Source organism: Schistocerca serialis, chromosome 8 (genome assembly GCF_023864345.2).
Source record: "Schistocerca serialis cubense isolate TAMUIC-IGC-003099 chromosome 8, iqSchSeri2.2, whole genome shotgun sequence".
NCBI lineage: Eukaryota > Metazoa > Arthropoda > Insecta > Orthoptera > Acrididae > Schistocerca > Schistocerca serialis.
The window spans coordinates 305,037,069-305,049,663 of NC_064645.1; the positions used below are offsets into that span (position 1 = coordinate 305,037,069).

Sequence of the window (12,595 nt, forward strand, 5' to 3'; positions counted from 1 at the left end):
TCATTATAGGATGTCATTTTTTAATTAAAAATATTTTTTGGAACATAACTTGAAAAAAAATGTAAAAAAGTTCATTTAAGGTGTTAACGTTGTGTCATTAAGTATTCTGCAGATTACTGCACACTTTAGTTCTTACTGCATCACATGTTGAAAGATATGTAGATTGACAGTTGCAAACTTTGCACTAACCAGTGTAAACCAGTTATTCATAATATTTTGATTTACAAGTGCTCACCAGTGGTACGAAATAAATACATCCACTGTGCTCCAGCTAGTTCCTGCAACATCTATGTTTAAAGCAAACCATTGTGAAATACACAGTTAGACTTCGTAGCTACACAGAAACTAAAAAATGATATCAAGTTTCAGTACATTTTAGCCAAAGTCCAATGCACTAATATACTGTTTTTCCCCCTTGGTTTCCTCTCCCTAATATAGAGCTGCTCTGTTTGTTACTGAAGTAGCAGGCTACTTTAAGTGTGCTACATTTCCATTCATGTGTGTTTCAACACCTTTAAAACAGATTGAGGTACATCAGAACACAATTTAAACATAATATGGAAATATCACTTGCCAGTCCTTATCCCTGTAACAATAGTTTCTGTCACCGAAAAATGTACCCTGAATAATTGTGACTGGACTTCGTTGACAGCCATCATAGAGTTATCATTCTATGGAGTGAGGAGAAGGAATAATTCTGTGATTGTTGACAGCCATCATAGAGTTATCATTCTATGGAGTGAGGAGAAGGAATAATTCTGTTATAAGGAAAATGCTTGTCTGTAACAGAGCTCTTGAACTCAATACTTAAGGGTAACAAGGTCATCAGTCCTTATATTAATAACAACTTACACTATGCTCACCATTGATATCTGTGCAACATTATCGCATAGTAATGACCCTACAGGTATTGAGAAATCTTCAAATACAACAGATATGTGTATCAACTAACTTGGCTCATGTCCTCGCGAAGAGTGTGTAACATTATTTTGAGGCTTATGTTGCAATTTGTTGTTAGAGTACTACTGACAATTTTATATTCAATTGTCAGTTATTGATCTCTTCAGAAATCCACATCTAAAACATGGTCTGCTCTGGAAGATACTGTTTTCTTCTTTTTTATACCACCACACCATATATTTAGAATGTTTGTTCAGTTGCAAGTATATCACATATTCCAGGATTGGTTGTTTTCATTATGTGCATCATAGCATGTACATTAATTAATTAATTAATTCAGTCACCATTTTCTGCAAATCCCATCATATTTGAGTACTTTCAGCAACATGATATTAGTCCAGTTATACATTAACAAGCCCAAGTTGCCACTAAAAATTACTTCACTAGAGCACACTAACAATCAGTTACAACTAGTGCTAATCTGCTAATACTGTGGTCACACATTAACTATCTACAGATGTACAGTACTGATTTTTTATTCACTGTTCATGGTGTGACTACAGGACTGCAAGTGGATCTATGGCGCCATGCAATGGAGAGCATCCGGGTGGAGAATAGTTTGCAGGATGGCCTTGGTGTCATTTATTCTGATTTGTATTCAACGGGAGCTGCACGTACTGTGAAGAACAGTGAATTTCGTGCCAACCACGGAAATGGTATCAGTATTCGGCAGTTTGGGCTTAAAGTCTCAGGTAAGGTTTTGATTTAATTGTGATTGTAACATGTTTGGCAGTGGTGAAATTTCCTTTACCTCAAAATCTTTGCAACATTGTGGCACATATTGCAGATGTTTGTCATTATGTGATCTCCTTTTAGAGAATAATAGAAGTCTGTAATAATAAACAGTGTTTGGAACACGCCACATGAAGTGCATACTTCATTTGTAAGCTTTATTTCATCAACTATGTTTACAAATTGCCTTTCTGTGTTACCATTGGCACACTTTCAGTTTTTCCAGTTCACATAATTAGCTTAAGTTTACATGCTAAAATTTTATAGTATTCAATTCCTAGCAGCAGAGATCTTGTACATTTTGCGCTCTGTCCTCCCCCCCTCCCCCCCTCCACCCCTCCCCCCCCTCCCCCTCTGGTGCTAATAGTGATAGACATTACTCATTCAAATTCTGGATATTGGTGATATTCCATCATTCTGTTTTCAACATGACACAATTACTGTACTCTTGGTAATCATTGTGCCTGAAAACTCCTGTGATTACCATCTTTCTCTGTCTTATCTGATTTAAATAATTAGCTTAAGTTTATATGCGAAACTTTTGTAGCATTCAATTCCCAGCAGCAAAGACCTTGAATATATTACTCTCTTTTCCACCTCTGTGTTAATTTCTCAGCCAAACATCACATGCATTTATTTTCATACTCTCCTTCCTGTTTCTATCTGTTTGTGTTATACATTCTGCAAGGGAGTCGACTTTTATTATTTTCTTTGATACTATTTAGCCTATCCAATATTTTACTCTCCTTTCCCTCATCTTCTTTTTTTGTTTTATCTGTGGTTCTGTCCTCAGACACTCCAGTGTTTATCTATGACTCGTTGATTACTCTTTCAGACCTGCCAGCTTTATGTTTTATTGCAGCATTTTATGGTTTACGGATCAGTGGTGCCATTTTATGACTTCTTGCACAAAAATTTGAAACATTAACATTCGATAATCACCCCATTTCTGTACAATTGATTGTTTATGTGGGTCAAAAATATGATAGTAGATAACTCATTCTTTGATATGCTTGGTACTTTTAACTGTGTGATGTTTGTGTCATCATTGGAACTGAATTCAAAGCCAGGCTAACAGTTCTTCCATGAGCTTTGACATGTTTCAATGAAGTATTTGAGTGTCTTGAGTGTTTATGTTATCATAGTCTGTTGATTTTCCGTGCATAGTAAAATCAAGAAAAGGAGAAGAATTTGCCTTTTGCACAGTATGTGGGTGTGATATTAATATTGCACATGATAGAAGAAAAGATTTAAGTAATCATGTGAAGTGTAGTAAATACATAAGTCATGTTAAATCGAAGGAAGATAACAAGAAAATCAACAGCCTTTACGCCAAATCTGGAAATGTTGACACTGACGCAATTAGGGCTGAGTGTCTGTTTACTTCCTTTTTGGTGGAACACAATGTGCCCTTAAGTGTGGCTGATTAGCTGGTCTTTATTTAAGGAGATGTTTCCCACATCAGAAGTTGCAAAGAAATATAGCTATGGTTCCACAAAAATGACATGCATTGTAAATAAAATGGCAAAAAATGCGTCATCTGAAGTTATTAAGTGCCTTCAGAATGGACAATTTTCTTTGGCAGTGGATGGAAGCAATGATATGAATGGCAAGTTGTAGCCTGTTGTTGTTACATTCTCTGATATTCCACAGGAAAAAGTAGTGAGCACTGTGCCGTCCATACCAGCGTTAGATGGCAACTCAAGAGGGTGAAATCTAGGTAACCTGATGGTATCACAGCTGAATTCTCGTAATGTACCAATTGAAAACTGTGTGGCTTTCTGCTCCAACAATGCTCCTATTATGATAAGACATGGAAATGAGGTTTCAGCAGTTCTGAAGGAAGTTCGACCAAGTATTGCCATTATAGGTTGTATTTGCCACCTGATCAACCTAGCAACTGAAAAAGATGCTGGAAGATAACCACCTACAGTGGATGATATCCTTGTTGATATATTTTATTTCTTAGAGAAGAGTGTCAAAAGAAAAAAGGCCTTCAGAAATTTCAGAACTTGTACAATAAAATTCTGCACTTTGTATGTGCTAGGTGGTTATCTTTAGGCAGATATTTGGATAGACTACTGGAACAGTGGGATTTGCTTCTTTCTTTTTTCAAGGAGAAAGTAATACTATGTACCCAAACCATTTCCACAAGCTTGACATGTTTCGGAACACCTAGAGTTGAACAAAGTCGATCCAAAGAGCATGAGAAGAAGAGAATTATTGATTCTGCTACTACGCATGCCCCTAAAAGAATAGCATATTCTTCCAGATGTGACAAACCCACCCTAAAAAGTAAGACTTCTGCTACAACACGTGAGGAAAAATTGTATATATTCCTGTCCTCAAACTTGAACAAGGCCTTTTGCACTTTCCTTTATGTGACTATTCTTGTATTTGGCAAATTGAATGTTACCCTTCAGACTTTTCCCCCCACAAGCTCACTTTTTATTAGAACTTCTAATTTGCTAAAGCAGTTGTTCACCAAGTTTGTTAAGCCCAAAATCATCAAAAGCTCCTCAATTCTTTAAGTTGAGTACAATTTGATTCAAAATCAAAGAAGTGATGATGAGTTAGTTATTGGCATTCAGACTTAGAACATAGTGAATGATCTCCAGGATACAGATAAATCACTTTTCTTTTCAACAGTGAGAAACTATTTTTGTACTGCCTGTGACTACATCATCAAGAAGTTTCCACTCAAGAATGATGTGTTAAAGCATGCTCATGTTGCTAGGTTTGAAAAAATTAAAGACACACAGTTATCTTCCATTCATTTTTTCTTGGAAAAGTTTCCTAAAATGTTATGCAAGGAAGAGAATGAAACTACAGATGAGGTTTAAATGAGCTTCAGAGGCAGTTCACAGCTCTTCAGGTAGATGACACTCTGGCTGCAAATCAAGATGCTGCAAGTGATTCCAGTTGGGTACAAATATCAAGAATTCGTGGAGCTGATGGAGTTCTTAAGTATAACTGAATTTCTAGAGTAATGCTCTCTATCCTCACCATACCCCATAGCAATGCAGAATGTGAAAGTCTTTTCTGTCTTGTGAAGAAAAATAGAACAGGATTCAGATCAACCATGTCCAGTGAATCTCTGGAGTGTATTTCTATTTTGAAGAGCAGGAGTTTGGTCCCTCTTATGACAAAACATTTTCTCAAGACTTTTTGCAGGAAGCCAAAAAGGGCACAACTGTGACTTCATAAAATCGAACTAGCATGTGATTTGCAGTATGTACTTTATTACTTCTTGCCTGTGTTACTTTAAACAAGTTTTGTTGTGCAAAGCCTTTTTCAATTATTGCATATCTGCTGAATTTATTAAGAAAGTCGTGGTATGTATGCTCACCATGCCTGCTGCTGTTTAACATGAATTTCTTCAAGATTGTTATGTTCTTCTACAAATCATTCTACAAGTAGATGTGATTTCATTGAAGTATCCTGTTTGAAGCATGAATTATTATATTTTGTAGTCCAGAAGTAAAGCCGGGGTATGTCGAAAATTGTTGGATATTTTGTCGTGTATGAGTTTTACTAATAGTCCTTTTCAAAAGTTGGCAGGTAAGCTCTTTTTCTACTTATAACTTCAAGGTTTTGTAACTTTGTTTTTTTGGACATTTTGTTGTTGTTCCCCCTTCTTCTATCTTGCTACATGTGAAGTATCTGTAACGTATTTGCTGCTAAGTCATTGTTCCTCTAGATACTTTCCCCTGTTTCTTTTGCCCCCTCCCACCAGAAACAGGACAAGGTATTTGATTGTAGTACTTTATAAACTGTATTTGTTAGTTATATTCATATTCTGGAGAAAATATCTGTTATGGAGATGAAATATACAAGTACGTACGTTGTGCTGCAGGGTCATTCATGTTTTGAAATTATGTTTACCTGTGCAGGGTGCACCTTAGAGAAAAATGATGCAGCAGGCCTTCGACATGAACCCGTTGTATCACTGCAAGATCGACGTGACCTTGCGGGTTGGTTGATGCCCCCTCAGCCTCCCCATCCAGACTATGCACCTATAGTTTTGCCTGCAGCAGCTCGCACCCACTTGCTGGAAAATGATGAAACAAAAGTTTTTGTTACAACAAAAGTGCCAGTTGGTGATTCTGTGGATGCAAATTTTACTATAAAAGTAAGTACTATTTGCCATAAAATATTGCTGCTTTACGAGTGCATTAAAAGAAACTGTTTTATTTCTTCATATTATTATGATAAAACAATGGGAAATCCAGGTAGGAATATCAAAAATGTTATGCAAAGGAGAGATTGCTACTCACTGTAAAGATGAATTGCTGAGCTGCAGACAAGCACAATGAAAAGACTGTTATACATTTAGCTTTCTGTCAAAGCCTTCTTGAGGATGAAAACATACACATATTCACACAAGCAAGCACACCTAATGCACGCATGTCAGCTATATCCATCTGCTCTGGTCAGAAAGAAAATCACATTGAATGAAAGCAGCTACACAGAGTGGGGCAGGGAAGGGGAAAGGATAGCTGGTGACAGGTAGGAAGAGAGAAGAACACTTGCTGGTGGAGAGTGCAGGGATTAGATTGTGGCTGCCAGGTGCAGTGTCGGGAGCTATGGGGGGGGTGGGGGGGGGGGGCAGGACGTGGCTGCCAGGTGCATTGTCAGGAGTCTATGGGGGAGGGAAGAGGGGGGTGGGGAGTGGTAAAGGAGAGGTGCGGAGAAGGGGAAAAGGACCAGTGGGTTCATTGAAAGAGAGCAGGGTACAATAAGGGTGAAGGGATGTGAATTGGGAGAACGTATAGGACAGAGGGGGTGGAAACTGTTGGGTGAAGGGTTTGGGAACAATAGATTGCTGTAGGTTGGAGCTGGGATAATTTTGGGAGCAGAGAATATGTTGAAAGGATAACTCCCATCTGTACAATTCTGACAAGCTGGTGGTGGAGGAAAGGATCCAGATGTCCCGACTGTGAGGCAGCCATTAAAATCAAACATGTTATATTCAGCTGGGTGTTGTGCTACAGGATGGCTCACTTTGTTTTGGCTGCAGTTCAGCAATGGCCATTCACCCTGGTAGACAGCTGATTGTGTACAGTGTTCCATCACTCACCCAGCTTTCACAACATCCTAGTCCATCTTTATGCCATTCCCAATCCATGTGGAAACCCATGTGCAAGACCTGCCCAAACAGTCCACCAAGCACTTCCAATTCATGTCCTGTCACAAGATTGTCCTACCCCATCTGAGGCTGGGCCACCTGTGAAAGCTGCCATAGCTCTGCTGCAGTTGTTGCATAACTTTTTAGATTGGTGTGACTACTGACTAACTGTTCACCAGGATGAATGGCCACCACCAAACTATGTCCAAGAGCAAAGTGGACCAGCCTGTGGCACAACATGCAGCTGAACATAACATGCTTGATTTTAATGGCTACTTCATGACCCGTGTGGATACTCCCCACACAACGAGCTTTTCTGAACTGTGGAAATGGGATTTACCCTTACAACACATTCTCCGTTCCAAAATTATCGCAGCCTGAATGTATAATAACATAGTGTCCCCATATCATCCACCCAACAGTTTCTGTCCCCTCAATCGTATAACATCCTCCCAATTCACATCCCCTCACCCACATAGTGCTTGCTCTCTGCCAAGACATCCACCAATCTTTCTTGTGTCTCCCTGCCCATACTCTGCTATGTCTTCCCCTTCCCTGCCCCACTCCTGATTGCTGCCTTCATTCAGCACAACAGTTGCAGTTTCTGGTTGAATTGGCCAAAGATAGCAATCATGTGCATGAAGAGTGCCTGCTTGTGTGACTGTGTGTGTATTTTCCTTTTTTTCGGAAGAAAGCTTTGGCCAAATGCTTAGAGTGTAACAGTCTTTTTGTTGTGCCTGTCTGCAGCTCAACATGTCATCTTTATGATGAATAGAAATCTATCCTTTTAATAATAGGGTATTTGATTGTTTTCTGGAAATTATCTTAAATGATAAATTATGTCATTTTATGCTCTTAACATGCTTTTCTTCCTCTTGAATTTCAGTATTCTTTTATAAAAACAGGAATGAAAATCAAATAATTTGAAAGCTTACTAAAATGCTACATTTGAGTCATGTGATGCCTATGATGTCACTCACTAGGTCACTGTTTATCCTGTCATACAGCTAATTCACAGTGATGTCTTGTTTTGAAATTTATGTTTTGGAAAAGGGGTTACAAGAGGCTTGTGGTACCATACTGTACAAATACTTCTCTAAAAACTCCTGAAAAGTTGTTTTTGAGTGTCTCAAAGAATGAGAAGATGTGTAAAATGTGGTGTCACTGTACCAGCAAATTGCCACCATGTCAATGCACAAGTTCACTAATGTAGTCAAAAATATGTTGCACTGTGAAGTTAACATTAACTTATCTCTGAGATATGCTCTCCCCCTGTTACAACAAAGGATAGCATCATTCAACGAAATTAAACTCCTAGTGAAAATTGTCATTTTACCCAACTACGCCTCATTTATTTGGTAGCTCAGTTATCAGAGCATTAGATTGTCGAATATTATAAGATGAAAGAACATTTTAACTTATTTGTAAAATGACAACAGTCCTCTCATATGAAAACCAAATCACAATTACAAAACAGAAACAGAATATTATTGTTTTTTCCTTGCTGTTTACAATTGCATACATTTGCAACCACTGTTCACACATGTCACATTCAAAAAGGTATTTTCTAGGTACTGTGAGTCCACACTTTTTTACTTTATCAGAAACAATGTTTTTATTTTTATACTGTCCAGCTAGGACCAATATTGTTTAAATGTTCGCAGTGTCATCACCTTACACAAAGATGAAGTAAGTCTGCTTCAGACACTAATGTTAATTTACACTCACAAAAATCACAGCCCTTACGTTTGTGTCACCTGAATGTTGTACATGCTTTATATCTCTCTGTACAACCTCATCATTGCACACCTCATTATAGTGTGGGAGAATGGTGATATCTTCAGTACTAGCAATACTTTCCAAAAAAGTGAATTGGTTATGTTTTGTGTTCATTTCTCAGACTAACACTAATGTGAAGCTATATATAATACACCACATAATCGAAACAACTGCTGCAATCAGTTCTTATTAACACTGTATTTCGTGTAAAACTTTTAAAAATATATGTCCCCTGCAGGATTTGAAGACGTGAGCTCTATATCTTCAGTTGGTTGCATAATCCATTGTGCCACCAAATGTCTACTGGATGCATTTTCTCTTGTGAGTGTCTTGTAGAAAGGAAAGCAGCACTAAGTTTTGCCAAGAATAATTTCATTGTGCTTTCGGTTGTAACTCATGACTCATAGTCAACAATCTAGTTACAATATATGGACCCATTTGCAAAAGTTATACAATACCTTAGTTTTGAGTGAACATATCACTGCTCTAAATGGGTGGAGCAAAACACATTAACTTTCACAAGGCTTCCACTATCAGCACTCACAAAATTCCTTTCTATTGTTACTTAAAATCTGTAATTGTGTTTTCCATCACTAAACAGGTAAACTGTTTCCAGAAAAAGTATGTAAAAACATCTTAACTTCAGCTGACACTCCTATAACATAGGCATCTTAACTTCAGCTGACACTCCTATAACATAGGCACTCCTATAACATAGACAAATGTAATGTATTGCGAATACATAGAAAGAAGGATCCTTTATTGTATGATTATATGATAGCGGAACAAACACTGGTAGCAGTTACTTCTGTAAAATATCTGGGAGTGTGCGTACGGAACGATTTGAAGTGGAATGATCATATAAAATTAATTGTTGGTAAGGCGGGTACCAGGTTGAGATTCATTGGGAGAGTGCTTAGAAAATGTAGTCCATCAACAAAGGAGGTGGCTTACAAAACACTCGTTCGACCTATACTTGAGTATTGCTCATCAGTGTGGGATCCGTACCAGGTCGGGTTGACGGAGGAGATAGAGAAGATCCAAAGAAGAGCGGCGCGTTTTGTCACCGGGTTATTTGGTAACCGTGATAGCGTTACGGAGATGTTTAATAAACTCAAGTGGCAGACTCTGCAAGAGAGGCGCTCTGCATCGCGGTGTAGCTTGCTCGCCAGGTTTCGAGAGGGTGCGTTTCTGGATGAGGTATCGAATATATTGCTTCCCCCTACTTATACCTCCCGAGGAGATCACGAATGTAAAATTAGAGAGATTAGAGCGCGCACGGAGGCTTTCAGACAGTCGTTCTTCCCGCGAACCATACGCGACTGGAACAGGAAAGGGAGGTAATGACTGTGGCACGTAAAGTGTCCTCCGCCACACACCGTTGGGTGGCTTGCGGAGTATCAATGTAGATGTAGATGTAGATGTATAACATATGTATAGCTTTGTCTTACTCCTAGTCTGTGACTTTACCAGAGCATCAGCCAAATGACAGAGCATTTTCGATCACGTGACCAGATTTTTATATTTAATGATTTTTAAGCCTCAATTACAAAAAAATAACAGGTGTCTTGTGAGAATATTGACTGTAAATGCTATTTAAATGTTGCAATCAATCAGAATAACAACAGTCCAAACCATATTGTTGATTTTCCAACCTGGACTTTTCATTGTTTATTGTATTTGATCACAGTTTCTTTTGGTTCATTTCTTCAAATTGATGAAATGCCTCTCGAACATAAAGAGTTGTTGTTGTTGTAACTGCACCATAATTCTCTGAATTAACTGCCTGACACTTTGAGATGCTTATGTGACTATAGAGAGCTGTAATGACAGTCCAGTTTATATGGTATCTTGCTAAAAAAGCAAATTCACATGTAGGAGAGGAGCGGTAGTAATGTAGCCACAAGGGAAGTATATATCCAGACCCTCATGCTGAAGTGTGAATTGCCAACCGTGTGCTACAGTGTATCCAAAACCAAACTGCTAGTAGAAGACAACAGGGAAAATATTTAGTGCCCAGCAAAGCTGTCATCTCTTTGATCTTTAGTCAGAGTTTTCTACCAGATGCATTTTGTGTGACTGACGATGTCTTTCTGTTGCCAATGCTGTTCCTGCACTTGGTTGAGTTGGTGTTGGGATTCATAAAAAAGAAGACGGTTTGAATTGCAAATGAACACACACTCACGTGACGTCTTACTTCATCTCAATACTAGAGGGTATTGCAGGAGCACATTCCCAGAGCACGATCTGTATTAAATCCTGAAAGCTTGTTAACAGAGCTCAGCCATCTCTGTTCTGTATTTGTTCCGAATGGGTATTCTAGAAAGCAAATTTGCTGTACATTTTGTCGCTCGTGCCCTAGATGATATGAGCAGCCTGAAGATATGGTTGAACCTAATTACAATGGATTTCTTGCCCTATGTTGAAAGTGTCTCATTAAATGCTAGGAAAAATTACAGGAAACACCAAATGGAATGTGTTTTTAAACACTTTCAACACTGCCCTCTTTACACCCGGCACTTGGCTGTGAACTGGCATATTTAATGGATGTTTGAAATTAGTTTGCAAAGAACAGAAAAATGATAGGAATATGGTTCTCTCATCATTTAAAAGGAAAAAGTAAGGGCTTTACAAGAATGTGAGTTTATTTTACAATATAAAATACAAATGGGTGTTATAATTAAAAAAAGGAAACACAAAAATATCGTGGATAAAAAGGTTTTACATCATCTCTCTCCGGAGTAATGTCATTATTACTGTATCTAAATTTAAAACTAAATATCACTGGACTGTCTAACTGCAGGTACAACCTTTTTACAAGGCCCTGGATACTATTGTGAACACTGCCTGCAGAACTTGTATATACAACACAGTTTAGCATATAACCAGTTGATGAATCGCAGAGAGCATACAATTTTATTCCACATTTATTGGGTTTGTTTTTCGTGTATACTCTGAAGCTTGTTCTACCATGAAAGGGACACATTGCCTCATCTATTGCCAGATTAATGCGTGGACGAAAACTAATTTTGCTTTTATTCGCAAAGAAATCAAACAAAGGGCTCACTTTGTGAAGTGGGTCGTACTTTTCTTCGCCCCTGCTAATGAACGTAGCATTGTCATTCAAGTGTAACATTGACAATGTAGCACGAAATCGACTGCGACTCAACAATTTAATCGCAAATCCTGTCTGCAGAGACGGGTCTGTTGACCAATAATCACTGATTTTCGGCAATCTGATGATGCACATATGCAAAATAATACTGAGAGACCAGTAAATCTCTTGCAATTTTACTGCAGACCACTTATGCCAAACAGAGTTTATTTTGAGGCTACCTTTGCATTTCATTGTCGTAATAACGTTACCAGCGTACAGGTTAGTTTCACTTTTGATGAGCCGAATAAGGTCGTCATCAAAGAAATAACTAAAACATCGAAGCTCCTCAGTGGCATCTAAAAAACACAATGCTATGCCGACTGCTTTCTGGAAATCCAGCAGTACTGGCTGATCGTCTAGTTCCGACCAATCGTGCTCTTTGTGGTCAGTGAGCCACACACGACCAGGTACCACAGATGGTGACTGATGGTCTGTACCAGTGTCTGCATAGAAAAAAAAAATAATGCTAAGATTGCTCCTAAAAGGTAATAAATGCAATTGAAGTAATGAACATTACTCACAATACAAAATGCAGTAATGAACTCTTCACTTTATGAGCAATTGAGACATATACACACCTGAATCATCACTTGTACTTTCGCCTGGAGGGTACGAATCCTCTTTGTCAGAATCGTCAATTTCAGATCTTGCATCTCCATAAGGAATATCTAAGATCTCTGCTTCCCTCAACTCGCTGCACGATATTTTCACGATCGTAAACACCTGTGAATGAACTGCAGGTAACTTCGTCTTGGCAGTGCTCACAGCCGCTCTCAGGATGAGATAGCCGATAAGTGCTTGCCTCTTGCGGAAAAAGAATGAAATACCTCCACATTAGT

General features: G+C 38.4%; 1 protein-coding gene across 1 annotated transcript in view; it reads left to right on the top strand.

Annotated features, from left to right (window-relative positions):
* Positions 1-12,595, top strand: part of LOC126416987 (protein bark beetle) — a 355,587-nt gene that overhangs the window by 226,709 nt on the left and 116,283 nt on the right. The window contains exons 16-17 of the mRNA XM_050084872.1: positions 1,464-1,652; positions 5,586-5,824. Coding sequence (XP_049940829.1) covers positions 1,464-1,652; positions 5,586-5,824 — 428 coding nt within the window. The remainder of the gene's footprint in view (positions 1-1,463; positions 1,653-5,585; positions 5,825-12,595) is intronic.